We start from the raw sequence: 27,610 nt of genomic DNA on the forward strand, positions 1-27,610 counted from the left end.
TGTGTTTGTAGTGTAGGTAAAGGATCTATTTTCCTTTGTGTATTGTAGTGTGGTTGACAGTGGTGAGGCAGCAGGGCTGTACAGGGAGGGAACGGTACGACGAGGAACGGTACAACAGTTCTGTCTGTGGGACTAGTGTTGCACGGCATACCAAAACCTCAGTACTTTTTCGAATACTAGAACATGAAAAAAGTGTTACTTTCGGTATTTCTTTCAAATGTGTCTCACGTCATATACGGATTGAGTCTGTTTAGTAATTTGTCTGAATCTTCTCAAGGGGGCAGTAGTAAGCTAGCCAGGCTACTTGCGCTTGCACATTCAGCTGACACAGTGCGAGCCATTTTTAAGAAGCAAGCGATAGGCGAGATAAAATGCCAACAGCATAGTTTCTTCAAAAGAAAACATCATACCTCCACGCCCGCAGCTTGTTGACAAAACCGGCTGCAGGGGCGAACTCTGGGAATACTTTGCTTGCCGAGCAGATGAGGGCCAGCCCACCGAAACAACTAAGCGAAAGGTGTTATCAAGCAGTGCCATGCAAGGGAGGTTTAGTTCCAAAACAACACAAAACTATTTTGCATGTGACATTTGCATTGTAATGTTATTCTACTAGTCTACATGAACATACAGTGCATTCAGAAAGTATTCTGACCCCTTGACTTTTTTCATATTTTGTTACATTACAGCCTTATTCTAAAGTATTAAATGTTTTTTTCCCCTCATCAATCTACACACAATACCCCATAATGACAAAGCAAAAACAGGTTTTTAGACATTTGTGCAAATGTATAAAAAAAAAAAAAACTGAAATATCACATTTACATAAGTATTCAGACCCTTTACTCAGTACTTTGTTGAAGCACCTTTGGCAGCAAATACAGCCTTGAGTCTTCTTGGGTTTGATGCTACAAGCCTGGCAAACCTGTATTTGGGGAGTTTCTCTCATTTCTTCTCTGCCGATCCTCTCAAGCTCTGTCAGGTTGGATGGGGAGCGTCGCTGCACAGGTATTTTCAGGTCTCTCCAGAGATGTTCGATTGGGTTCAAGTCCGGGCTCTGGCTGGGCCACTCAAGGACATTCAGAGACTTGTCCCGAAGCCACTCCTGCGTTGTCTTGGTTGTGTGCTTAGGGTGGTTGTCCTGTTGGAAGGTGAACCTTCACCTCAGTCTGAGGTCCTGAGCGCTCTGGAGCAGGTTTTCATCAAGGATCTCTCTGTACTTTGCTCCTTTCATCTTTCCTTCGATCCCTGACTAGTCTCCCAGTCCCTGCCGCTGAAAAACATCTCCACAGCATAATGCTGCCACCACCATACTTCACCGTAGGGATGGTGCCAGGTTTCCTCCAGACGTGACGCTTGGCATTCAGGCTAAATAGTTCAATCTTGGTTTCATCAGACCAGAGAATCTTGTTTCTCATGGTTTGAGAGTCTTTAGGTGCCTTTTGGCAAACTCCAAGCGGGCAGTCGTGCCTTTTACTGATTAGTGGCTTCCGTCTGGCCACTCTACCATAAAGGCCTGATTGGTGGGATCTGCAGAGATGGTTGTCCTTCTGGAAGGTTCTCCCATCTCCACAGAGAAACTCTGGAGCTCTGTCAGAGTGAACATCGAGTTCTTGGTCATCTCCCTGACCAAGACCCTTCTCCCCCGATTGCTCAGTTTGGCCGGGTGGCCAGCTCTAGGAAGAGTCTCGGTGGTTCCAAACGTCTTCCGTTTAAGAATGATGAAGGCCACTGTGTTCTTGGACCTTCAATGCTGCAGAATTGTTTTGGTAACCGTCCCCAGATCTGTGCCTCAACACAATCCTGTCTCGGCGCTAATACGGAAAATTCCTTTGACCTCATGGCTTGGTTTTTGCTCTGACATGCACTGTCAACTGTGGGACCTTATATAGACAGGTGTGTGTTCCTTTCCAAATCATGTTCAATCAATTGAATTTGCCACAGGTTGACTCCAATAAAGTTGTAGAAACATCTCAAGGATGATCAATGGAAACAATTTTAGTCTCATAGCGAAGGGTCTGAATACTTTAAAAAGGTATTATTTTAATTTATTTTTATATACATTTGCAAAAATGTCTAAACCTGTTTTTGCTTCGTCATTATGGGGTATTGTGTGTAGATTGATGAAGAATGAAAAAATATATAAAAATCAATTTTAGAACAAGGCTGTAACGTAACAAAATTTGGAAAAAGTGAAGGGGTCTGAATACTTTCCGAATGCACTCTATATTCAGCATGACTCTTCAGAAAACAGCTTCAAAGTGTTTTTTCATGTCGTTTTGGAACTAATCTATTCATTTAATACATTCAATTATTTAGCTGCAATGAATAATGAATCATAGGTCTAATTAATGTCATTTGACCCAATATTCTGTCCAGAGATCAGCAAATTAACCCTGATTTATGTTTCAAATTACATTTTAAAACAGTTTAGTATGGTTTTGCATAAGGACAATTTAAGATATTCTTCTGTTATTTAATATGGTGTTTTATTTTAGCAAGAAATTGAATATAGAATATATTCTATTTATTTTAGTTGTTCTACCAGTTACCAACATATTGTTCAATGTTTTAAAAACAAATAAAGCCCAGTGGTTATTCTGTGACTTTAGCTAATACGCATTCTTTTTTTTTTTGCCGTGATATCGTTTTGGTATTGCGTATCATTTCGGTATCGTGATACTACACATGGTATCGGTATCGACGTTACAAATCTGGTATCGTGACAACACTATGGGACTGTCACCAAACCTACAGCACTGGAACAGTACCATACCTAACCCCTCTGTGTCCTGTGTGAATGCTGCAGTATAAAGCAGTTTGTGCCTGTGTGTGTGGTAGTTAGCTGACCCCTAGCAGCCCAGTGTGAGACCTACGTCATTAATCACTGATATCCCAGTGTTCACACAGCTGCACTCTTTCACTCCCTCCCTCCCCTATCCTCCTCCCTCCCTCTCAACATTTAAATTTAGCTCACATAGCAGAATGAATTAAAGTTCTGTACATTCTGCCAACTGCTCCAAACTCTCTCTCTACATGTCTCTTCCCTCCCTTCTGTCTTTCCTGCTTCCTTTCTAGTCCCATCCATCTATCAACCCGCCTCTGTTTTCACCCATACCTCCTGTTGAGCTCTCTCTTTCTCCTCGGTCTGCCCTTCCTCTGCACCTCTCTTTCTTCCCTCACCGCTCACCACTGTTTTCACACACAAACCTCCTGTCAAGCTATCCCTCTCTTCCTTCTCTCCCTCTCTTTTTTTCTGTCCGTCCCTCTTGTCTTGTCTGTTTGTCCTGCTCTGTGCCCATGTTGATGTGGCACACAGAGAGGGGCCCTTGGGTTGGCATGGTACCCTGGCACAAGTGCCCAAACCTTTGTTACAGCCCCCCGCGTTCCCCCCTTCCAATGTACACATCTTAATTTACAGTCATCCATATTTTATTTATCTCAATGTACCCCCCCTCTCAACGTACCCACTCTCCCTCTCTCATTCCCATGATAACATAGTGATCTGTTTGTATGGGTTCTTAGCTTCGTCCCACACTGACTCAGTCTAGAGTGGGCTTCCCCTCCCTCCTCTTTCACTTTCCTCTCTTTCTCACTCTTTCTGTTATTCCTTCTCTCACGTGCTCTGCAGAATCTCATATTTTATTATTCTATGTTCGCTTGTTCACCCTCTTTTTCTCTCCCTCTCATAGACTCATACACACACACACACACTGTAACAGCAGGAAAAAGTGTTCTACTCCCTGGGAAATCCTCTACATGTTATTGTGCAGTGTTATGTTAAGGAAGGTCGCTGATAGAGGAAAACGCACATCTCGGACTCTCCCTTTCAGACTCCCTTTACGCTTTCTCTTTCAATATCCAGCTTTTTTTCTTGACACTCTCTCTCAGATGAAAGAGAGCACACACTTATCTCTCATGTTGTCTCTTCAATCTTCCACTCACTCAGTCTCACACTCATTAGCTGCAGTAAGCGATAGCGTGCTGGGTCAGTGCTGTGCTTGGTCTTTTAGGGTTGACCAGTTGAACCGTGGCCAGCTCATTACTTGCCCGCTGTGTGTGTGTGTTCAGGTCTCCAGTGCTGGCCCTGCATCCTAAGCCCCTAATTTGGGACCCCTCACTGGCACTGCCTGCCTTGTGCTGTCGGCACGTACCACACAGAGCTGCATGCAATACACCAAAGGGGTTAGCTTAGGCCATAGTGGCCTCTGTACCGCTGTCAGTAACTTGACATACAGGGATGCAGGGCTGTGCAGAACCTGGCTGGTAGCTCTTGGGGGGAAAGACAGAGTGTATCTCACCACAGCAGGTCAGGAACAAAGAGAAGAGACAATGAATCTGAGACCCCTTTATAACATCTGAGTTGTTTGGATTCAAAATCTTGAGTTGTTGACCAATAGCATTACTGTTGCGTTAACCTCCAATCAGACATCAGACCTACAGGACGTTATCACAACAGAACCTCTGCTAACCAAGGGTGTAACAGAACTCTGGTTGGAGAGAGCAACACAGAGAAGGCTGAATTCCTGGGAAGATAATAACTCCTCTTACATAGAGTTGATAAGTCACTTCAGTGGCTGAGTTGCCCTACATAATCCTCCCTTGAACACATCTGATTCTGGATCAGACAGAAGTGTTCAAAACTGGACGGCCAGCGCTGTAGTCACTGTAGACAATCTTCAGAGCAGCAGTTCACGTTCCTAGCTGCATCACTTCAGGAGTGTCCTTGTGCCGGGTAGCATTGTCTTCTTTAGATATGCAAATGTACTTAGGTAACACATTCCTGCAAACAAGCTAGAGAAGGAATGCTCCATTCTTCTTGTGAGAGCAAAACACAGAACTGAAGGTGCATCACAAAATCACAGATTGATTCAACATTTCAATGAACATAGACTATTTTATCTGATTGGATTGGTCAATAGCAACTTCAGATGTGGTTTTATCAAGTTTGTCAGATTAATATAAAAGATGATCAGAGATCACTGCATCATAAAAGACATAAAAACTCTCCAACTCTCCTCCCTTTCAGAGAAAATGTATTTGCCTTGAACATGAGAAAATAAACTAAAGAACCAGAATTTTTAAATCAAGAAAGATTATTGAAGTGAAATCAACACAACTTTCAAGCAACTGGTTTCACAAGCAATTTGAAAATGAAGTGTATCTCAGTTTACAGCACAAAACAATAGCATACCAATGGTGAACATCCTACATTTTAGGATTAAGCTCCAAATCTACACTAATCCTGTACATAGAATCGAGACTGTCTGCCAAACCCTAAATCCCAACATCTATGCATTGTGTGACCACTTCTCTGACAAGAGTTGCAAAACCCAACTAAATAGTTGGTTTTACTCTGTGGGACAGAAGGCTAAAATAAAGAGGAGGATTTCCTCTGCCTAGGTTCCGACAGTGCCTGACCATTACAACAAGGCTTTGTGGGCTGTTTGGAATTAGTCTATGTACCTGTCCTAATAGATGCAATAGAGGCTGTTTCGGTAGCTTGGCCCGCTCACACACTAGAGAGCGGCGTGGACACGCACACCACACCAGTAGGTCGGACTGACTGTGCGTCCATCCTGCTATCTGTATCCAAGTCAGACAAGTCGCTTTGGAGCCTATTTGTGCTTTGTTCTAACAAATCTCGCTGCGCGTCATGTAGAAATTACCTAGTCAGATCATGCTCTTTTTCGCATGCTTGAAGTTCTGACTGCAACTGCTTTATTTTGCGCTCTGATATCCTCTGGGACAACACAGTGGTATCAAGCATGTTCATCGCTAGTTTGCTGTGTCACAAATAGTTTTCCCTTAGTCAAAACACAGCAAGCTTTAGAATTGACATCCTCTTACATTTTTTCTTATGCATGCCAATACATTTCCAGTACTGAAGAATTGCATCCCTAGTCGAATCAAATGTGAGACCGTTCTTGCCTTTTTTTAAATCAAATAATTAATACGAGTCGATTGCCGAATCTATTGGCATAAACTCACTATTTACTGTAATTGGGTAATATTTTATAAAAATGCATATTACACTGAGTGTACAAAACATTAGGAACACCTTCCTAATATTGAGTTGCACCCCCTTTTTGCCCTCAACAGCCTCAATTCATTGGGGCATGGACTCTACAAGGTGTCGAAAGCTGGCCCATGTTGACTCCAATGCTTCCCACAGTTGTGTCAAGTTGGTTGGATGTCCTTTGGGTGGTGGACCATTCTTGATACACACAGGAAACTGTTCAGCGTGAAAATCCCAGCAGCGTTGCAGTTCTTGACACACTCAAACCGGTGTGCCTGGCAACTACTACCATACCCTGTTCAAAGGCAATTAAATATTTTGTCTTGCACATTCACCCTCTGAATGGCACACGTGTATATACAAGTCTCAATTGTCTCTTGGCTTAAAAATCCTTCTTTAACCTGGCTCCTCCCCAATATGCAAGAGACTGTAGTTAAGTTACATGAATTGTCTATCAAGAAAAGTCAGTTGTCTATCAAAAGCAAATAGACATATCATTGTAAAATGAACTATACGTTATACAAGGCATAAACTTAAATAACAAGGCAATACTGACATTAATTAAATATTAAGTATCTGAGCAGAGCGGAAGACAAAGAATCCATGGCTTGTGCCATGGCCAATAGCTCTTGGGGGAGAGAGAGAAAGAGTATATCTCACCACAGCAGGTCAGGAACAAAGAGAAGAGACAATGAATCTGAGACCCCTTTATAACATCTGAGTTGTTTAGATTCAAAATCTTGAGTTGTTGACCAATAGCATTACTGTTGCGTTAACCTCCAATCAGACATCAGACCTACAGGATGTTATCACAACAACCTCTGCTACCCAGAGGTGTGACAGAATGGGGGATGGAGAGAGCAACACAGAGAAGGTTAAATTCCCTGGAAGATAATAAACTCTGTTGCATACAGTTGAGTCACTTCGGGGGCAGGGGTGCCCTACAGGGGTGGAAGTGGGGCTCTAAATGGGACTTTCTATTGGCTGCCTGAGACAACAGCCAATTTTGTCCTCATCTTTTCCTCTCACCGTCTCTCTGGCCACATCTTAAAATACTTAGATGGCCTCCTCTGACCACTGAGTTCTCTGGACATGACATACAGCAGAAGGCTAGGGTGGTGGAATTCTAGGATGCATCTCAATAGTCTAAAATGGCTTCCTCATCTGTTCTCTATTGAGATTCACCCCTATTCAGCCAAGGCAGAAGAATACCTAAATTCTCAATTCGAGGGGCTCTAACAATACTGGGACATAGCCACACTGCTCAGTTGTCCACTCCAGCACACTGTGCAGGTCAGGGTCAGAGTTCAGAGGTCACAGAGAGAGCAGCAAGGTCACACTCCTATTGACCCTGTCTGATTTGGTTGTTTGTGTTTGGTCAGAGACCAGTGTTCGCCTGATCCTTGTCAGACACTTGTTTGTCAGGTGAAGATGAGCTTCCATCAACCTGTGTTCATGTCTTATACTTGTCTTATTCATATCTATATCTTATTCAAATCTATATACATTTGCTACTGCCTCTGCCACTGTCCTGTGTCTCAACCATTGTTTAGTCCCAGTTAGGCTTGGGCGGTATCCAGATGGTGATACCTTCATACTGACCTTGTGCCATACCAGGATATTCAGTAGTACGGAACTGATCACAAGGGGCGCTGTTTTTAAACCCCACTGATACTGTTATCCAAAGGTTAGCAATGCTAACAAGTACATGTAAAATCCCATAGAGAATGCTAACTAAATGCTGATGAGCGCATTGCGAACATTCTGTACAGTTTCTGACCTAAACTATACAAGTAACTCAAAAATGCTACTCACATTTTGCTGCACGCACAAAACAAATATTTGCCAGCAAGGCTCTTGATCCAGGAGGGTATTCTATGCTGTTACCAAGCGAATGCTTGATTTTGGAGAAGCTAATCACTTAGCTATCTAGCTAACTAGCTATTAAATTAGCAAACCAAATGCACAACTGCAGAGCATTTAGCACATTTTAGACAGTTAACTTAATAGCTATAAGATATCTAGCTGGCAAACAGTTGTGAATTCCATACTGTAATTAAATCACCTGGCGCATGCTGCACAACAGTGAGTGACTCACAAGGCTCCAGTCTCTCGTCGTTGTGTGCTTGTAAACAAACACCACGTGACATGTGACTGGGGACTACTGTAAGCTTCATAATAATGTGACAGGTGAAATTAAGAACTCAATGTTCTTTATCTCCTAACGTATTACACAAGTTGACTGCAGATATTTACTTAAAAAGTAGCTACAAATATTCAAATGAATGAATTAAAAAACAAACAGTATTGACGGTATTGAAAAACCATCCCGTGGCTTAGTCCCAGTAAGACGTAATTCCCCTCACCCAGGCCTTGTCCTGCCTCCTGCCCCATCTAAGACCTTGGTCAGGGGGGTGAGTCGAGCACATATCTTCAATTCATCTGGGATCAATTAAACCAGCCAGGCACGCAGAGCCGAGTGCCTATTTCTGAGCTGCCTATACTTGGCATAATTATAGGGTTTCAACTCACCATGGCTTTGTTCTGGAAGTGTGTATTTGTTTCTTCTTCTTTGGTCTTCTTTGTACATTCCGGTTTGTTGAGCGGCTTCCACATCCTCATCTGTGAAAAGCTATTTCCGACATCTTTTTTTTTCCGGGCCTCTTATTGCTTTTCCGCCGCGTTTTGAAGTTTCTTTGCTTAAATAAAATGTTGGGCTGAAGATCGTCAATGTAGCCGCAGAGCGCAGCTTAGAATCTTGGGTAATGGAGGTCAGTGTCTGAAGTCAAAAACCAAAATCTCTTCCGCTCCTCACACCCATTTTCCCTCTCTCCGTTCTCTTTTTTTTTAGCACTCTTGCATTCTTTCCAATCCTTCTCTTTCTCTCTTGCTGCAACTCCTTCTCCTTGGATATTCTCCTTATAGATCAGGTGCTTTGTAAATCCGGTAATGACTTTGCTAACAAGTAATGCTGCGGACTTGTCCTGTAGCGCGCGCACACACACACACACACACACACACACACACACACACACACACACACACACACACGTAGACTGTTCAATTCAACCTCTTATCTGATAAGCCTGGGACAGGACAGACAGTCTCAAACGCTCCCCGCTGCTCCGCTGAGCTGAGCAGCCTGTGTTTACTCTACTGAGGCGTTTGTCATCAGCTCCATCATGCTGCTCTTTACTCATACTGTATAAGGTCAAGCAGCTCCTTCCTCTGAGCAGAGGCACATGTGCTCTTATCTGGCAAACACAAATACATGCTCTTGCACATACACACACATACGCATCAGACTATTATACACACACATGCACAGATGACACACATCAAACTACTGTAGTGTTCAGGCATACACATACACCTTTTTTTTGACAGAGTACTCAGCTGCCTATTGATCTGAACATCAAGCTACTGGACCTAATGTACCACAGGTTATCTAACTTTATCTCTGTGTCTATCTGTCTGGCTGTCTATCTTATCTTTCGATCCATACTATGTATCTCTTTCTATCACGCTTTCGACTGCTATCGCTCGAACTTGCTAAAAGCTGCTTCCCTCTGTATCTGTCACAGGTCTTTTCCAGTTCTCCCCTGTTCTCTTTCTCAATTTCTCCCCACATTTCACTCTTTATTTCCTCCTCCCACTGTTTCTTAGACAGCATCACATTCTCAAATGAATGTCTATAAATAGCTTGGTGGTGTGGCTGAGTGTAGCTTGGTGGCAGCTGTGTTTACATGGGGCCAATGCTGGCTGCTACCTCCATCTCCGCCATCATCTCCACTGCCATCATCTCCATCTCCACCTCCATCATCTCTTTCTCCATCATCTCTACCTCATCATCTCTACCTCCATCTTCTCTACCTCCATGTGTCCCTGTCATCTGGGGGTGGCCAGCGCTATCTTCAGCTAGCTGTGTTTAGCCAACAAACACTAGGCTCACACTATAGGGGAGATATTCTTAGGAATGTTCTACCTGTTCAGAACGTCCCTGTTCAGGAAATAACTCTCTGACCCTTCAAGGAACGCTGTTGCATACACTGTGTGAGATCCGGTGTGTCTACTGCATTTGTATGCATGTATATTAGACTGGTGAACTGGTACTGATATTAGAGAGTGTGTGTGTGTGTGTGTGTGTGTGTGGGTGGTTGGGTGGGTACAGGTAGTGAAAATTAAAGTGTCTGTAAATCAGTGAATGTGTGTATGCATATTAGTCTGGTTAACTGGTACTGAGTGTCAGTGTAAATCCAGGAATGTGTGTATGCTGCATAAATAATGTGGATACTGTATGCTGCAGAAATGCCCTGTGATAAATGTTGGTTCCAGCGATTTATATCTTATGCCCTTGTTTTGTGTAATGAGTGTGTGCATGTGTGTGGGTGGGATAAGGGAGGTTTTTATGGAAGATGAGATTAAAGTGAAGGTCCTCTTGGTACAGGAACCTGTGTGTGCATCTGACATTTGTGTGTGATAATGTCTATGTGTGTGTGTGTGTGTGTGTGTGTGTGTGTGTGTGTGTGTGTGAAGTGACTGATATGGTGACCTGTACGTGTGTTGTGTTGTGGATGAGTGAGTGTGTAAAGGGGAGGGGTGAGGGCGGTGGCTTCAGAAGCCTGGCGGCAGACTCCGATGACCTCTAACCCCTAACCTGGGAGGAGGTCCAGTCAGTCGGGGAATAACACAAACACCCAGAGTCAGCACAATTAGCTTAGCTGGCATACTCCCCAACCTGTCTCTCTCTCTCCCTCCCTCTCCCTCCCGCTCTCATATATATTATCTGTCCTTAGACCTGTTGTTCTGGCTGATACAGTCCTATACACTAGATAGGGCCTGGAATTTTTACTGACTTAAATAGACCATCCATTTCAGACCAGGCATACGCCTCGATCAGACTGACATCGTCATTGCGTTTTTGGTACACCAGAAGTACATTCATTTTCAATGGAATGCTGCGATTGCGATGCAGAGGCAGTTGCAGTGCGTTCTGTGTGGCATGTACGTTGGATTTATCTAACATATGCATCAAATTGTATGCGCAGACTTGACAGAACTAGTAGCAAAAGGTGAATGTTGAACTTTGGTTGCACACATAGCCACAAAACATGTTGGATTACATCATGAAAAAAGTTTGACTGCAGAATTTATTACGCAGCATTGATGCAATAACATTGTCATTCTGATTGAGGCGTTAGACTGCCATTGCAATGTGCTGGTGTGACTCATTCAGTCAACAAGATGTGTAAGTAAAATAGTGTTGTAGTAAATAGGGTTGTCTAGTCTGATAACCAGTCCATGCTGGAAGTACATGGCATGTTGTTTTTATGTGTATGTATTGCACAGGAGGCTGCTGAGGGGAGGACGACTCATAATAATGGCTGGAATGGAGTGAATGGAAACCATGTATTTGATGTGTTGGATACCGTTCCATTAATTCCATTCCAGCCATTACTATGAGCCTGTCCTCCCCAATTAAGATGTCACCAGCCACCTGTGTGGATTACCTACTGCTCTCCCTTAATAACCCTTTCTGTGTGTTCTTCCAGATGTATGGTCGATACACCCAGGAGCTGGGGGTGTATGCTAAAGAAGAGGCAGCTCGCATGAGGGAGGAGGGGCGGAGGCGCTCGGTCACAGAACGCTCACGCTCCCTGGAACTCCTGGAGTACAACAAGGGCCGCTGTGCTAAGTGTCGCCGTGAGTACTGACCAATACTGACCACTCAAGCTGACGTACTGTAACCACACCGTATTCTCTGACCAGGTCTCTCGCTCTCTCTGACTGTGCTTTCTTACTGTGAAACATGCCTCACTTCACATCAACTTTCCCAGATACCATGTAGTGAGATTTTTACTAACAAAAGACAACTGGAGTGTATTGAAGGAGTGATTTGAGGGGAGAGTTTTGGAGTGTTTGTGCAGTCAGTGTGTGCATGTGTGTTTGCATGTGTGTGAGCCACCTCATTCCATGTACTGTTGATGGTGATAATAGTGATTATGTTTGGGTGACTGAAAAGGACATCTCCACTGTGTACAAGGACACTATTTGTACTGGGACACAAAACAAGACGCCACACCAGTCTAAATGCTGCAGGGGTATTCAACTGGGGGTCTGCGGAGGTACTGCAGGGGGTCTGCAAAAAAGGAAATGATACATCAGGAAAGCAGAACTTAATATTTGGTACAGAAACCTTTGTTTGCAATTACAGAGATCATACGTTTCCTGTAGGTCTTGACCAGGTTTGCACACACTGCAGCAGGGATTTTGGCCCACTCCTCCATACAGACCTTCTCCAGATCCTTCAGGTTTCGGGGCTGTCGCTGGGCAATACGGACTTTCAGCTCCCTCCAAAGATTTTCTATTGGGTTCAGGTCTGGAGACTGGCTAGGCCACTCCAGGACCTTGAGATGCTTCTTACGGAGCCATTCCTTAGTTGCCCTGGCTGTGTGTTTCGGGTCGTTGTCATGCTGGAAGACCCAGCCACGACCCATCTTCAATGCTCTTACTGAGGGAAGGAGGTTGTTGGCCAAGATCTTGCGATACATGGCCCCATCCATCCTCCCCTCAATACGGTGCAGTTGTCCTGTCCCATTTGCAGAAAAGCATCCCCAAAGAATGATGTTTCCACCTCCATGATTCACTGTTGGGATGGTGTTCTTGGGGTTGTACTCATCCTTCTTCTTCCTACAAACACGGCGAGTGGAGTTTAGACCAAAAAGCTCTATTTTTGTCTCATCAGACCACATAACCTTCTCCCATTCCTCCTCTGGATCATCCAGATGGTCATTGACAAACTTCAGATGGGCCTGGACAAACTGTTCTTGGATGGTTGGGAGAAGTTGCTCTCGGAGGATGTGTTGGTACCATTCTTTATTCATGGCTGTGTTCTTAGGCAAAATTATGAGTGAGCCCACTCCCTTGGCTGAGAAGCAACCCCACACATGAATGGTCTCAGGATGCTTTACTGTTGGCATGACACAGGACTGATGGTAGCGCTCACCTTGTCTTCTCCGGACAAGCTTTTTTCCGGATGCCCCAAACAATCGGAAAGGGGATTCATCCAAGAAAATGACTTTACCCCAGTCCTCAGCAGTCCAATCCCTGTACCTTTTGCAGAATATCAGTCTGTCCCTGATGTTTTTCTTGGAGAGAAGTGGCTTCCTCGATGCCCTTCTTGACACCAGGCCATCCTCCAAAAGTCTTCGCCTCACTGTGCGTGCAGATGCACTCACACCTGCCTGCTGCCATTCCTGAGCAAGCTCTGCACTGGTGGTGCCCCGATCCCGCAGCTTGCTGGACTTTCTTGGACGCCCTGAAGCCTTCTTCACAACAATTGAACCACTCTCCTTGAAGTTCTTGATGATCCGATAAATGGTTGATTTAGGTGCAATCTTACTAGCAGCAATATCCTTGCCTGTGAAGCCCTTTATGTGCAAAGCAATGATGACGGCACGTGTTTCCTTGCAGGTAACCATGGTTAACAGAGGAAGAACAATGATTTCAAGCACAGCACCACCCTCCTTTTAAAGCTTCCAGTCTATTATTCTAACTCAATCAGCATGACAGAGTGATCTCCAGCCTTGTCCTCGTCAACACTCTCACCTGTGTTAACGAGAGAATCACTGACATGTTGTCAGCTGGTCCTTTTGTGGCAGGGCTGAAATGCGGTGGAAATGTTTTTGGGGAAGTGCTCATCAAGCCAATCCAACTTGTGGGAGGTGCTTCAGGAAGCATGGGGTGAAATCTCTTCCGATTATTTCACTAGCAAAGATTTTTCTTTTATATTGCATACCTGCAGTAGACAAGAGGAGAATATCTTCTTTCTAATGATGTCAACTTTATTTCTCAACTCGAAAAATCACCTGCAAATAGGCTACTAGTCAATAGGCTACCAGTGTGGCAAGTGCCACTGGCTGCTGGTAAGCTTTTTTGACTTGGACATACAAGGCTAACCTTTGTTTAACCAGCTAAACAGCTGCTCTTAATGAAAATGTGTTTCGGAGTTACCTTTCTAGCTAATAGGCTATGGTAGAGTTTACACTTCCTCTTCCAATTATACTGTGGGGAGTTCAAAATGATGAAAAACTATATACCAGATCTGTTCATTTTAAAATGTTTATTTCTCCTTGCCATTATCATCATTTACCTGATAAGACAAGATGTTATATAATTTTTTATTTTATTTTTATATTTTTTGCTAACGTATGATGGGGGTCCCTGAACAAGAAAAGGTTGAAGACCCCTGTAGGACTGGGCGATATATCAAATTACTTTGAATGTATGTTTTAGTGTGAAATTCCAAATGCAAGAATCAAAGTAAATTTTTTTCAGTTTTTAGCGTTTGTCCGCTTGTTCTCATGTTGTCTTTTTGTTCTCGTCTCCTTCGCTCCTTCTGTGCTGGGTGGACCTTCCCACTCATACACCAAGCCCCTCCCCCTGCTGACATTTACAACAATGAAGAAGAAAGATCACTTCTTCCTCTCTGACAAGTAGTTTGAACTCGTTATTTGCGTTTGAGGTTTTGTCCAACAGAATCGGTCATGTGGACACTGAAACACATTGAGACATTAGTTTACTGTAATAGAGGAGAACTTAACCTTTTTAACGATACCCTTTTTATGTCTCAACTCCCAAAATGTACAGAGAGCAGACCCTACTAATGTGAGAGTATCAATGAACATTGTTTCTGGAAAATTCCTGCTCAGTTTCTGTCAGACGCAGATTTGCGGTACCACATACCACTTGCAGCATTTTAGCCACAGACTGTTATGTGCCAACTGTCTAGTCTGTGTTTTATATATGAGCATTGGCATCTCAATCTGAGAAAAAAGCATATTCTTATCCAGGTAGGCCACTTTCAACATCTAAGCAAAGTGGACAGGCTAGTATGTTGTTGAAACAGTTGGAGACAGACAGGGTTTGTTCATAACAGTTCAACTGTTATACCTTGTTAGCTAGCTAATAGATCCAAGTTGGCTAGACTTGGAAAATAAAGACTAGCTGGGTATTCACTAGCACATGGGCTTGTGCTTGAGAGATTGTTAGAGACCGGTCTTAATTTTCTATAATGCCTGTTACAAGAAGTTGGTCATTATTAATGGTGGATGTGCAATGTGAATGGTTCAGTTTTTTTTTTTTTTTTTACAAATAGGCAATTTTCATAGACGGGCATGAAAGCTAGATCAGTGATTATTGCAACAAAAGCAGGTTAAACTATTTTGATAAAATAATGACAGTAGTGAGTCTTATGGTTGTGGAATAATTATATTTAGCCATGTATAATACCACAAGCCCTTAATTCATTAGTTTATTGCTGACTGTTTTGAAATGCAGTGTATTGATTTTTATTGTGCAACAAGCTTGTTAAGAGTGTACAAAACATTATGAACTAATCTTTGAAATAGACTGACCAGGTGAATCCAGGTGAATCCAGGTTGAAGATATGATCCCTTATTGATGTCACTTGTTAAATCCACTTCAATCATTGTTGAAGGGGAGGAGACAGGTTAAAGAAGGATTTTTAAGCCTTGAGATAATTGAGACATGGATTGTGTATGTGTGCCATTCAGAGGGTGAATGGGCAAGACAAAAGATTTAAGTGCCTTTTGAACGGGGTATGGTAGTAGATGCCAGGAGCACTGGTTTGAGTCAAGAACTGCAACGCTGCTGGGATTTTCACGCTGAACAGTTTCCCGTGTGTATCAAGAATGGTCCACCACCCAAAGGACATCCAGCCAACTTGACCCAACTGTGGGAAGCATTGGCGTCAACATGGGCCAGCATCCCTGTGGAATGCCTTCAACACCTTGTAGAGTCCATGCCCCAATGAATTGAGGCTGTTCTGAGGGCAAAAGGGGGTGGAGCAACTCAATATTAGGAAGGTGTTCTTAATGTTTTGTGCACACAGTGTATATTGTGAATCGGTCATGAGTTAGAAAAAATGTAGATATGATTTTTAGACCATATCGCCCAGCCATAGACCCCTGCTACAAGGGATTAAGTGCCACATGTTAAACTTGTTCCAGGTGATAAATCTGTGACATTCACATACAGTACATGTCCTTGGACAATCAGGTGTGTCTTGTGCATGTTAATGAGATCCGGATTAATAGAGCAGGACAGTTGAAATGGAACAATTGTTTACACTACACACACTATCAAAACAGCACAGAACTCTAATTTGTGTATGTCAGAGTTCAGTCACAGATCCCAGCTCATTGCATGTGAATGAAGTGCCCTCTACTGTTAATACGTGCTCATTGCAATTTGTTTCCCTGCTCACTTCTGCAGCAAGGTGTATGTGTGTACAGTAATTATTTGTGACAATTCTTTGTGTGTGTTAGGCTGAAGATCTAAAATACTGCAAGAGTTGGGGTGTGTGTGTGTGCATGCTTCTCAGCTCAGTGATTAGTTTCCAGTGTTGTGGCTGTATAGTGTTGACTCAGCTATAGTCTCCCTTCAACCTCTCAACACTGTTTTGTTTGGGGACATGATGCAACTGATGAATTCTTCATACCCAGTTAACACCAGATATCTTCCATGTAGACTCTGTCTTTCCCCTGGAATGACAATAAGGGAAGGAGAGGCGCACACACACAGCTCTGCTCTATGACATTAGCTGTAGAGGGAGATACGGTGGTTTATTCTGTCACTGTGTGTTACTGTCACACAAACACTCCACTCTAGCACGACAAAAGACACCTCTGCCTAGCTCGGCAGAATCTCTGTTTTCATTATTGCTCGCTTTCTCACACGAACACACACACACACACTTTCTCTCTAGGATACACACACTCTCTTCCTCTCGTACGTACACACACACACAGAGTAAATTAAGCTGAACGTTGTAGCAGTGCCTCTCCCCTCATCACACTCAGTTCCAGCCTAGCGCTCCTGGGAGGTGTGTGTGTTGATGATGAGCTGCAGTGATGGGCCTCTGTCTATGCAACGGCTCTATACAGTTGCCTAGGTGTGTGTAATTGCCTATCTAGAGGAGAACATTTGGTAATGACATTCGCAGAACAAATTAGTATTATTTAAAGAGCACACTGAACACTTATCAATCAAATGTTACTTCTATATGGCACATTTTACAAGTACATTCTATCACAAAGTGAGTCATGCTATAATAAATTATAAATGTAGTGGAAGGGTTGCTATTGCATGGATATGCCAGTAGGGGGAAGAGTTGAGCTATAGAACAACTAGAGCGAAAGAGCAGGAGGATGGAGAGAGGAATCCATAGTTGAAAAAGAGAAACGGAGAGAGGACAGGAGAGTGAGGCTGAAATATACAGGCTGGTTCTGTGTTACCACGGTGTTGCGTTACCAGGGATACAGGGTGAAATCTCAACTACAGAGGTTTGGTTACGGTCGCTAGGATCAGCAAGGCTGGGTGGGGACTGTCAGGACGGGGGTACACACACAATTACATTTACATTTTAGTCATTTAGCAGACGCTCTTATCCAGAGCGACTTACAGGAGCAATTAGGGTTAAGTGCCTTGCTCAAGGGCACATCGACAGATTTTTCACCTAGTCGGCTCGGGGATTAGAACCAGCGACCTTTCGGTTACTGGCACAATGCTCTTAACCACTAAGCTACCTTTTCTCTCTTTTGACATTATTAGGATAATATGATAGTTTGATTCTGTCTTATTTTACTGTTTTACTAATCAAAAGTTCACAACAGATTTAATTACGTTAATTATTTTAATTATATAATTTTGGAGACGTAATAATAAACCAACTGATTTGAGGCCATCCACTTTTTGGTTTGCGGTTGAGGGAGATATTTGAAGTAGTGGTTATACAAGTATGTTCTGTGCGTACTTGTGTGTGTGTGTGTGTGAGTGAAACGGGGATTGTTGTGTAATGAATTCTGTTAAAAGAGCTCAGCCATGAGAACAGGCATGAAATATTCAGAGACTAGTCCACTGGACTAGCCGTCACAACACACACACATGGAGAGTCAGAAACGTTCACTCTCTCTTTCACACACACGCACAGGCTGATATTTTCCAGGTGGATCAGTGGGGGTCCCATGCGGGGGGGGGTTTGGAGGGGGGTCAAAGGTACCCCAGGGTTCTGTCTGTAGCCCAGTGGGGGTTGAGGGACTTGATGGGGGGGCAGATGACAGGCCTCAGGGTGCTGTCACTCACTCCTGCTGCTATTGATGTTACATGTCCCCAAGAGGGTACATTGTGCTAGGACACACACACACACACACACACACACACACAACATCTGCAGCTGTTTTTTCAGAGGAATGACACTGTGACAGTCTCTTTTCCTCTGTTCTGTCTTTCTCTACACATCTCCCCTCTCTCTCCCCCTCTCTCTCCCTCCCCTCTCTCTCTCCCCCTCTCTCTCTCTCCCCTCTCCCCTCTCTCTCTCCCCCTCGCTCTCTCTCTCTCTCTCCCCCACTCTCTCTCTCCCCCTCTTTCTCTTCCCCCTCTTTCTCTCCCCTCCCAGTCTCTCTCTGCCCCCCCGTCTCTCTCTCTCCTTCTCTCTCTCCCCTCTCTCAATCTCTCTCTGCCCCCTCGCTCTCTCTGCCCCATCTATCTCACGCTCTCTCTTCTCTCTCCCCTTCTCTTTCTCCCCACCTCTCTCCTTTTCTTCCTCCTCTCTCTCCCCCTCCCTCCCTGTCTCTCTCGCCCCCCTTCTCTCGCTCTCTCTCTCCCCCTTCTCTCTTTCTCCCCCTTCTCTCCCCCCCTCTCTCTTGCCCCACTATCTCTCTCGCCCCACTATCTCTCTCCCTCCACTATCTCTTTCTCCCACCTTTCTCTCTCTGCCCCCATATCTCTCTTCCCCACATCTCTCTCTCTCTCTCTGACTCCTTCTCTCTCTCCCCCCTCCCCCCTCTTTCTTCTCTCTCTGCCCCTCTCTCTTGCTTTCTCTGCTCCCCCTTCTCTCTCTCCTCTCTCGCTCTCTTCTCTCTCTCCCCTTCTCTCGCTCTCTTCTCTCCCCTTCCCTCTCTCAAGCTCTCTCTCTCGCTCTCTCCCCCTCTCTCTCTCCCCCTTCTCGATCTCTCTCTCTCTCTCTCTCTCTCTCTCTCTCTCTCTCTCTCTCTCTCTCCCCTCTTCTTTCTCCCCCTCTCTCTTTCTTCCCCCACTATCTCTTTCTCTGCCCCCGTCTCTCCTCTCTCTCTCTGACTCCTTCTCCCTCCCCCCTCTTTCTTCTCTCTCTCTTCCCCTCTCTCGCTCTCTCTCTGCTCCCCCTCTCGCTCACCCTTCTCTCTCGCTCCCCCTTCTCTCTCAAACTCTCTCTTCTCTCTCCCCTTCTCTCTCTCAAGCTCTCTCCCCCCTTCTCTCTCTCTCTCGCAGCCCTTGGCTCTCTGTTTTGGTATATTCATAGATCTCAGCTGTCCACCTGCTCCATTCTCAGTGCTCAGGGGGGTCAGTATGTTATTTAATTGGTTCCAAGAACACACAGGCACACACACGTTTTTCCCTGCAACCGGTGTGATGTCAGTAGGAGCACGGCATGGCGCCACACGTCACCATGGATACTAGCTGGCGCCAGCCCTCCTTCTCTCCGTCTCTCTGTCATCATCCATCCATCCCTCCCCTCCCTCAGTCCCCCTCTTCTTCCCATCTCTTGCTGCATTTCTTTGTCGGTCCTCTTTTTGTCTCCTTCTCTGGTCCCTCTCCTCTGGGCGGTGTGGTGAAAGGCATTCTGGGATAGACAGGCTAGTGAAGAGGCTGATAGGGCCAGGCAGGAGATGGACAAATGGGTTGTCATGGGAACAAACCGATGACATGGCTGTGCTGCTGTCACTTGTGGCACCGCTTGCATCACATCGCATTGCCATGCCAACCCCAGATGAACTACGTCTGTTTTCTCTCCCCTCTCATCAGCCAGTACACAACCTGCCTTTTCCTTGCATTTCCACTCTTTGTCTCTTTTTCTCTCTCACTCTATCTACTGTCTCCTGTTTTCTACTCGGACCACATGATAGACTTTTATCCCCTCTGTGATATAGAAATTCAGAGGCAACCAGGTTTTTGGCTAAAATGTCCTGGTACTGGGCAAAGTTCATGATGCCGTTGACCTTAACAAGGGCCCCAGGACCAGTGGAAGCAAAATAGCCCCCAAACATCAAAGATCCACCACCATATTTTACAGTAGGTATGGGGTTCTTTTCAACAAATGTAATCGCCTGCAGTTTGATAAACGACATTGGTATTTGGATTAGAACCGGTGCTATGGTCAGATTACATGAAAATTGAGCTCTTTGGCTGTGCACACTAGTGGTAGGTTTGGCGTCTCAAAAAAAGAGTACTTGTTCAACAAAATCTTTCTCTGAGCAATTGTATTAGTATAAAATAATATAAGTTCCCAATTGTTTTTTGCGTACAATATAGCTCTGTGTTTGTATTATTTATTTTATACAGTATTTTTTTGCTCATCTGTATCAAGGATGCCAATAATTTTGGACCTGACTGTATGTGCGTGGTGAGAGCGAGAGAGAGACAATATATGGCGCTACTTTGATAGAATTCTCTGCTCTGCTAAACCATCGTCTGTCACCATCATGATGTCATCGTCGATAGACGATACTAATCATAATATCGCCCAACCCTAGAGTGTGCGTATGGACAGTTACTTTCTAGTCTTAAGTGTAGTATTTCTAATGAAGGCTGACAGGAAAAAATATTCACCCTGGCCTTGTGTAACACGGACTCTTCAATATTCATATTGAACACACACACACCTTTTAACACCAACACTATAGCTCCACACAAACACGTGCTGTACTGTAGACAACCATCATAAAGACCCAGATTTCCAAAGAGTTGCCACCTGCTATTTCTCAGCACTGTTGAAAAATGAAACTATACACTTTTTTAGGTCAACATGTTTATATTTTTTTCTCTCTTTAAAAATTGTCTCTTAACTTTGAGTTGTTGGTGCCAATGCTTAGTTAGTCATGCTTTTAAGACACCATGCTGTTTTGTCCCTTTTTAAAATTCCTACTGTACACACAAAAACACAAACACACTTTTTGAATATTCATGTGAAACACATGAGTGTGTCCTGTCAGTCTGTCGGACGCCATGCTGACTCACTGTGGGGGTGTGTGTACGTCACTTACATTCACCTGCTGGCCAAGACAGGAACGCGCGCACACACCACACACACACATATATATATATATATATATATATACTACCGGTCAAAAGTTTTAGAACACCTGCTCATTCAAGGGTTTTTCTTTATTTTTACTATTTTCTACATTGTAGAATAATAGAGAAGACATCAAAACTATGAAATAACACACAGGGAATCATGCAAAAAAGTGTTAAACAAATCTAAATATATTTTATATAGATTCTTCAAATAGCCACCCTTTGCCTTGATGACAGCTTTGCACACTCTTGGCATTCTCTCAACCAACTTCATGAGCTAGTCACCTGGAATGCATTTCAATAACAGGTGTGCCTTCTTAAAAGTTAATTTGTGGAATTTCTTTCCTTCTTAATGCGTTTGAGCCAATCAGTTGTGTTGTGACAAGGTAAGGGGGGTATACAGAAGATAGCCCTATTTGGTAAAAGACCAAGTCCATATTATGGCAAGAACAGCTCAAATAAGCAAAGAGAAATGACGGTCCATCATTACTTTAAGACATGAAGCTCAGTCAATACGGAACATTTCAAGAACTTTGAACGTTTCTTCAAGTGAAGTAGCAAAAACCATCAAGCGCTATGATGAAACTGGCTCTCATGAGGACCAGCCTCAAACTGCAGCCCAAATAAATGCTTCATGGAGTTCAAGTAACAGACACATTTCAACATCAACTGTTCAGAGAAGACTGCGTGAATCAGGCCTTCATGGTCGAATTGCTGAAAAGAATCCACTACTAAAGGACACCAATAAGAAGAAGAGACTTGCTTGGGCCAAGAAACACGAGCAATGGACATTAGGCCCTTTAGGTCTAGAGTCCAAATTTGAAATGTTTGGTTCCAACCGCTGTGTCTTTGTGAGATGCGGTGTGGGTGAACGGATGATCTCTGCATGTGTATTTCCCACCGTAAAGCATGGAGGGGGAGGTGTTATGGTGTGGGGGTGCTTTGCTGGTGACAGTCTGTGATTTATTTAGAATTCAAGGCACACTTAACCAGCATGGCTACCACAGCATTCTGCAGCGATACGCCATCCCATCTGGTTTGGGCTTAGTGGGACTATCATTTGTTTTTCAACAGGACAATGACCCAACACACCTCCAGGCTGTGTAAGGGCTATTTGACCAAGAAGGAGAGTGATGTAGTGCCGCATCAGATGACCTGGCCTCCACAATCCCCCGACCTCAGCCAAATTGAGAGGGTTTGGGATGAGTCGGACGGCAGAGTGATGGAAAAGCAGCCAACAAGTGCTAAGCATATGTGGGAACTCCTTCAAGACAGTTGGAAAAGCATTCCAGGTGAAGCTGGTTCAGAGAGTGTGCAAAGCTGTCATCAAGGCAAAGGGTAGCTATTTGAAGAATCTCAAATATAAAATATATTTTGATTTGTTTAACACTTGTTTGGTTACTACATGATTCCATATGTGTTATTTCATAGTTTTGAGGTCTTCACTGTAGAAAACAGAAGATCAAAAGTCAAAGTAAAGAAAAACCCTTTGAATGAGTAGGTGTTCTAAAACTTTTGACCGGTTGTGTGTGTGTGTGTGTGTGTGTGTATATATATGTATATATATATATATATACACACACACACACACACACACACACACACACACACACACACACACACACACACACACACACACACAGGTAACCAAGGGGACTAGGGCATGTGAATAAGGCAATCAATATTTTATTCAGTGCCACTGGGGCAGAGGTGTCTGCTGTGATCTTCACCTGCTGTAGTAGCACAGTGTCCCATTGCCATACACTCACTGGCTTTGCAACTTAGCCACTATTGCCATACACTCACTGGCTGTGCAACTTAGCCACTAGAAAAGTGAACTGAGCCAAAATGGCCACCCCTATAGCTATAGACTGGAGGGTTGTTTAGCAACAAAACCGATGCGTGCAACAACCGTGAAGCAAAACAGACAGGGTTGGCTTACAATCAAAGGATTGTTGACAACATGCAAGTTATATTTCCTCTTCAAATCTTTATTGAAAAGATAAATACATAATGCACAATGAGCACTTTCTTTCTTTCCCTCCCTCCTTTCTTTCCCTCATCTCTCTCTACTCATCCTCGGACTCTCTTCAACTCTCCTGTCTTCACTCCACTGTTCTTCTCTGCTGTCCTTCATGTCCGTGATACATCACTGCTCCCTCCACCCCTTCCTCCCTCTCTCCTTATCTGCTGAATATATATATATATATAATCTGTTTATTTATTTCTGCAGAAGAGGAGAGAGGGAGTGGAGGAGTGCAACATGTTTGCTGACGGGAGGGCTGTTGATGCATTATTCTGTTTGCTCCTCCTCCTTCTCTCTCTCTCTCTCTCTCTCTCTCTCTCTCTCTCTCTCTCTCTCTCTCTCTCTCTCTCTCTCTCTCTCTCTCTCTCTCTCTCTCTACCCTTCACTCTGAGCCCCTGTTCCTGAGTTATTATACTCTAATCACCAGTGAGCTGAGAGCTTCACCCACTGACAGGCCAATCCACACACACACAATCTCTCTGTCTTTTCTCCTCGTCCCACAGTAAAGATTCCTCCAACTCTCTGCCTGTCCTTTCCTCTCTATTATAACGTTTGTTCAGTTTTGACATTACCAGTACACTATTATAAAGTAGATTTACTGTGTGAATTGATTGAGCTAGCGTCGCTTAATGAGGTGTTTGTGTATGTGCACCCCATTATACAGGACGGACAGGACACTGAGTCCTGTACTAAAGTGAAAAACCTGTCTATGTGCATGCATGCATTATAATGTCCCATGATTAGATAGTTTGATTAATGAGTCATTATTAGTGATGTTTCTATCCCTCTCTCCATCCCTCGCCTACACACACACCTCTGAATGACTCATCCTGGGTGAGGGTGCTAGCGTGTGTGTGCTAGCACTTGTCTGTCCCCACTTGTAGCATACAACCCTCAGTGTGCTTATGAGTTTGTGCTTTGCAGTGTTTTAATTGGGCACTCTCATTGAGCTTATAGAGTGTAGTTCTACTCTGCCAAGTCAGCCATTACACAATATTGAACTACCTACAGTGGCTTGCAAAAGTATTCACCCCCCTTGGCATTTTTCCTATTTTGTTGCCTTACAACCTGGAATTAAAATTGATTTTTTGGGGGGGTTTGTATCATTTGATTTACACAACATGCCTACCACTTTGAAGATGCAAAATATTTTTTTTTGTGAAACAAACAAGAAATAAGACAAAAAAAACTGAAAACTTGAGCATGCATAACTACTCACCCCTCCAAAGTCAATACTTTGTAGAGACACCTTTTGCCGCAATTACAGCTGCAAGTCTCTTGGTATGTCTCAATAAGCTTGGCACATCTAGCCACTGGGAATTTTTCCCATTCTTCAAGGCAAAACTGCTCCAGCTCCTTCAAATTGGATGGGTTCCGCTGGTGTACAGCAATCTTTAAGTCATACCACAGATTCTCAATTGGATTGAGGTCTGGGCTTTGACTAGGCCATTCCGAGACATTTAAATGTTTCCCCTTAAACCACTTGAGTGTTGCTTTAGTGTTAGATTAATTTGTATTTTAAGAATAATGACTAAAGGATTTCACCCCAAATTCTTTAGCAGTATGCTTCTCTCTCTTTCTTTTTCTCCTTCTTTCTCTCTACCTCTTTCTCTCATTCATGCCCTTCCTCTTTTTTCTCTCTTGCCATATTGTTCCTTAGTCTCCTCTCCCTCTTTCTCCTATAGTGTTTCTCCCTAGCCTCCTCCCTCTCTTCTTATCCTCTCTCTTCTCTCCCTCTTTCTTTGTTTAAATTTTAGTAATTTAGCAGACACTCTTATCCAGAGCGACTTACAGTTAGTGCATTAATCTTAAGATAGCTAGGTGGGACAACCACATATCAGTCATAGTAAGTACATGTTTTCTGAATAAAGTAGCTATCAGCAAAGTCAGAGCTAGTAAGGGGGAAAGAAGTCAAGTGTTAGTTGGGGGGTGGGGGGTGCCGTGGGATTATTTGAGATACAATTTGAAGAGGTAGGGTTTCGGAAGATGGGCAGGGACTCTGCTGTCCTAGCTTCAAGGAGAAACTGGTTCCACCATTGGGGTGCCAGGACAGAGAAGTGCTTGGACTGGGCTCTACACTGGCTGCCTGTGAGTTTTATAATTAATTTTAAGATTATTCTATTGGGTTTTTAAATCAATCAACGATTGTGCACCCCAATACATGTCAGACATGCTTTTAAGCTGTGTACCCAGTAGGTACTCAGCTTAAAAGCATTTCAACAAGCATTTTGCTACAGCTGGCCATGCTTTCCACTTGGCTACCCCTACCCCGGCCACCAGCTCGGCACCCTCTGCTGCAACTTGCCCATGCCCCCTGCTTCTCCTTCACCCAAATTCAGATAGCTGATGTTCTGAAAGAGCTGCAAAATCTGGACCCCTACAAATCAGCTGGGCTAGACAATCTGGACCCTTTCTTTCTAAAATTATCCGCCGAAATTGTCGCAACCCCTATTACTAGCCTGTTCAACCTCTTTCTTATCGTCTGAGATCCCCAGAGATTGGAAAGCTGCCGCGGTCATCCCCCTCTTCAAAGGGGGTGACACTAGATCCAAACTGTTACAGACCTATATCCATCCTGCCCTGCCTTTCGAAAGTATTTGAAAGCCAAGTTGACAAACAGATCACCAACCATTTCGAATCCCACCGTACCTTCTCCGCTATGCAATCTGGTTTCCGAGCTGGTCATGGGTGCACCTCAGCCACGCTCAAGGTCATTAACGATATTATAACCGCGATCGATAAAAGACAGTACTGTGCAGCCGTCTTCATCGACCTGGCCAAGGCTTTCGACTCTGTCAATCACCGCATTCTTATTGGCAGACTAAATAGCCTTGGTTTCTCAAATGACTGCCTCTCCTGGTAAACCAATTACTTCTCAGATAGAGTTCAATGTGTCAAATCGGAGGGCCTGTTGTCTGGACCTCTGGCAGTCTCTATGGGGGTGCCACAGGGTTCAATTCTCGGGCCGACTCTATTCTCTGTGTATATCAATGATGTCGCTCTTGCTGCTGGTGACTCTCAGATCCACCTCTATGCGGACGACACCATTTTGTATACATCTGGCCCTTCATTGGACACTGTGTTAACAAACCTCCAAACGAGCTTCAATGCCATGCAACACTCCTTCCGTAGCCTCCAATTGCTCTTAAACTCTAGTAAAACTAAATGCATGCTCTTCAATCGAACGCTGCTTGCACCCGCCCACCCGACTAGAATCACTACTCTAGGCGGGTCTGACTTAGAATATGTGGACAATTACAAATACCTAGGTGTCTGGTTAGACTGTAAACTCTCCTTCCAGACTCACATTAAGCATCTCCAATCCAAAGTTAAATCTAGAATCGGCTTCTTATTTCGCAACAAAGCCTCCTTCACTCATGCTGCCAAACATGCCCTCGTAAAACGGACTATCCTACCGATCCTCGACTTCGGCAATGTCATTTACAAAATAGCCTCCAACACTCTACTCAGCAAATTGGATGTAGTCTATCACAGTGTCATCTGTTTTGTCACCAAAGCCCCATATACTACCCACCATTGTGACCTGTACGCTCTCGTTGGCTGGCCCTCACTACATATTCGTTGCCAAACCCACTGGCTCCAGGTCATCTACAAATCACCGCTAGGCAAATCCCCACCTTATCTTAGCTCATTGGTCACCATAGCAACACCCACCCGTAGTATGCGCTCCAGCAGGTATATCTCACTGGTCATCCCCAAAGCCAACACCTCCTTTGGCCACCATTTCTTCCAGTCCTCTTCTGCCAATGACTGGAACGAACTGCAAAAATCTCTGAAGCTGGAGATACTTATCTCCCTCACTGTCTTTAATCGTCAGTTGTCAGAGCAGCTTACCGATCACTGCACCTGTACACAGCCCATATGAAATTAGCCCACCCAACTACCTCATCCCCATATTGTTATTTATTTTGCTCATTTGCACCCCAGTATCTCTATTTGCACATCATCTTCTGCACATCTATCACTCCAGTGTTAATACTAAATTGTAATTATTTTGCACTATGGCCTATTTATTGCCTTACCTCCATAACTTACTACATTATAATATCGTTTAGGACCTTGAGCGTGGCTGAGGGGGGCAGGGGGCATGGGCAAGTTGCAGCGGAGGGTGCAGAGCTGGTGGCCGGGGTAGTGGTAGCCAGGTGGAAAGCATGGCCAGCCGTAGCAAAATGCTTGTTGAAATTCTCGATTATTGTAGATTTATCGGTGGTGATAGTGTTTCCTAGCCTCAGTACAGTGGGCAGCTGGTAGGAGGTGCTCTTATTCTCCATGGACTTTAGTGTCCCATAACTTTTTGGAGTTAGTGCTACAGGATGCACATTTCTGTTTGAAAAAGCTAGCCTTTGCTTTCCTAACTGCTTGTGTATATTGGTTCCTAACTTCCCTGAAAAGTTGCATATCGCGGGGGCTAT

The 27,610-nt window shown here is 44.1% G+C and overlaps 1 protein-coding gene across 1 annotated transcript in view; it reads left to right on the forward strand.

Moving 5' to 3' along the window:
* The window catches only part of LOC121566879 (chloride channel protein 2-like), a 169,172-nt gene that overhangs the window by 31,835 nt on the left and 109,727 nt on the right, over positions 1-27,610 (forward strand). Inside the window, 1 exon segment of the mRNA XM_045216188.1 lies at positions 11,569-11,719. Coding sequence (XP_045072123.1) covers positions 11,569-11,719 — 151 coding nt within the window.

Source organism: Coregonus clupeaformis, chromosome 5 (assembly GCF_020615455.1).
Source record: "Coregonus clupeaformis isolate EN_2021a chromosome 5, ASM2061545v1, whole genome shotgun sequence".
Taxonomy (NCBI): Eukaryota; Metazoa; Chordata; class Actinopteri; order Salmoniformes; family Salmonidae; genus Coregonus; species Coregonus clupeaformis.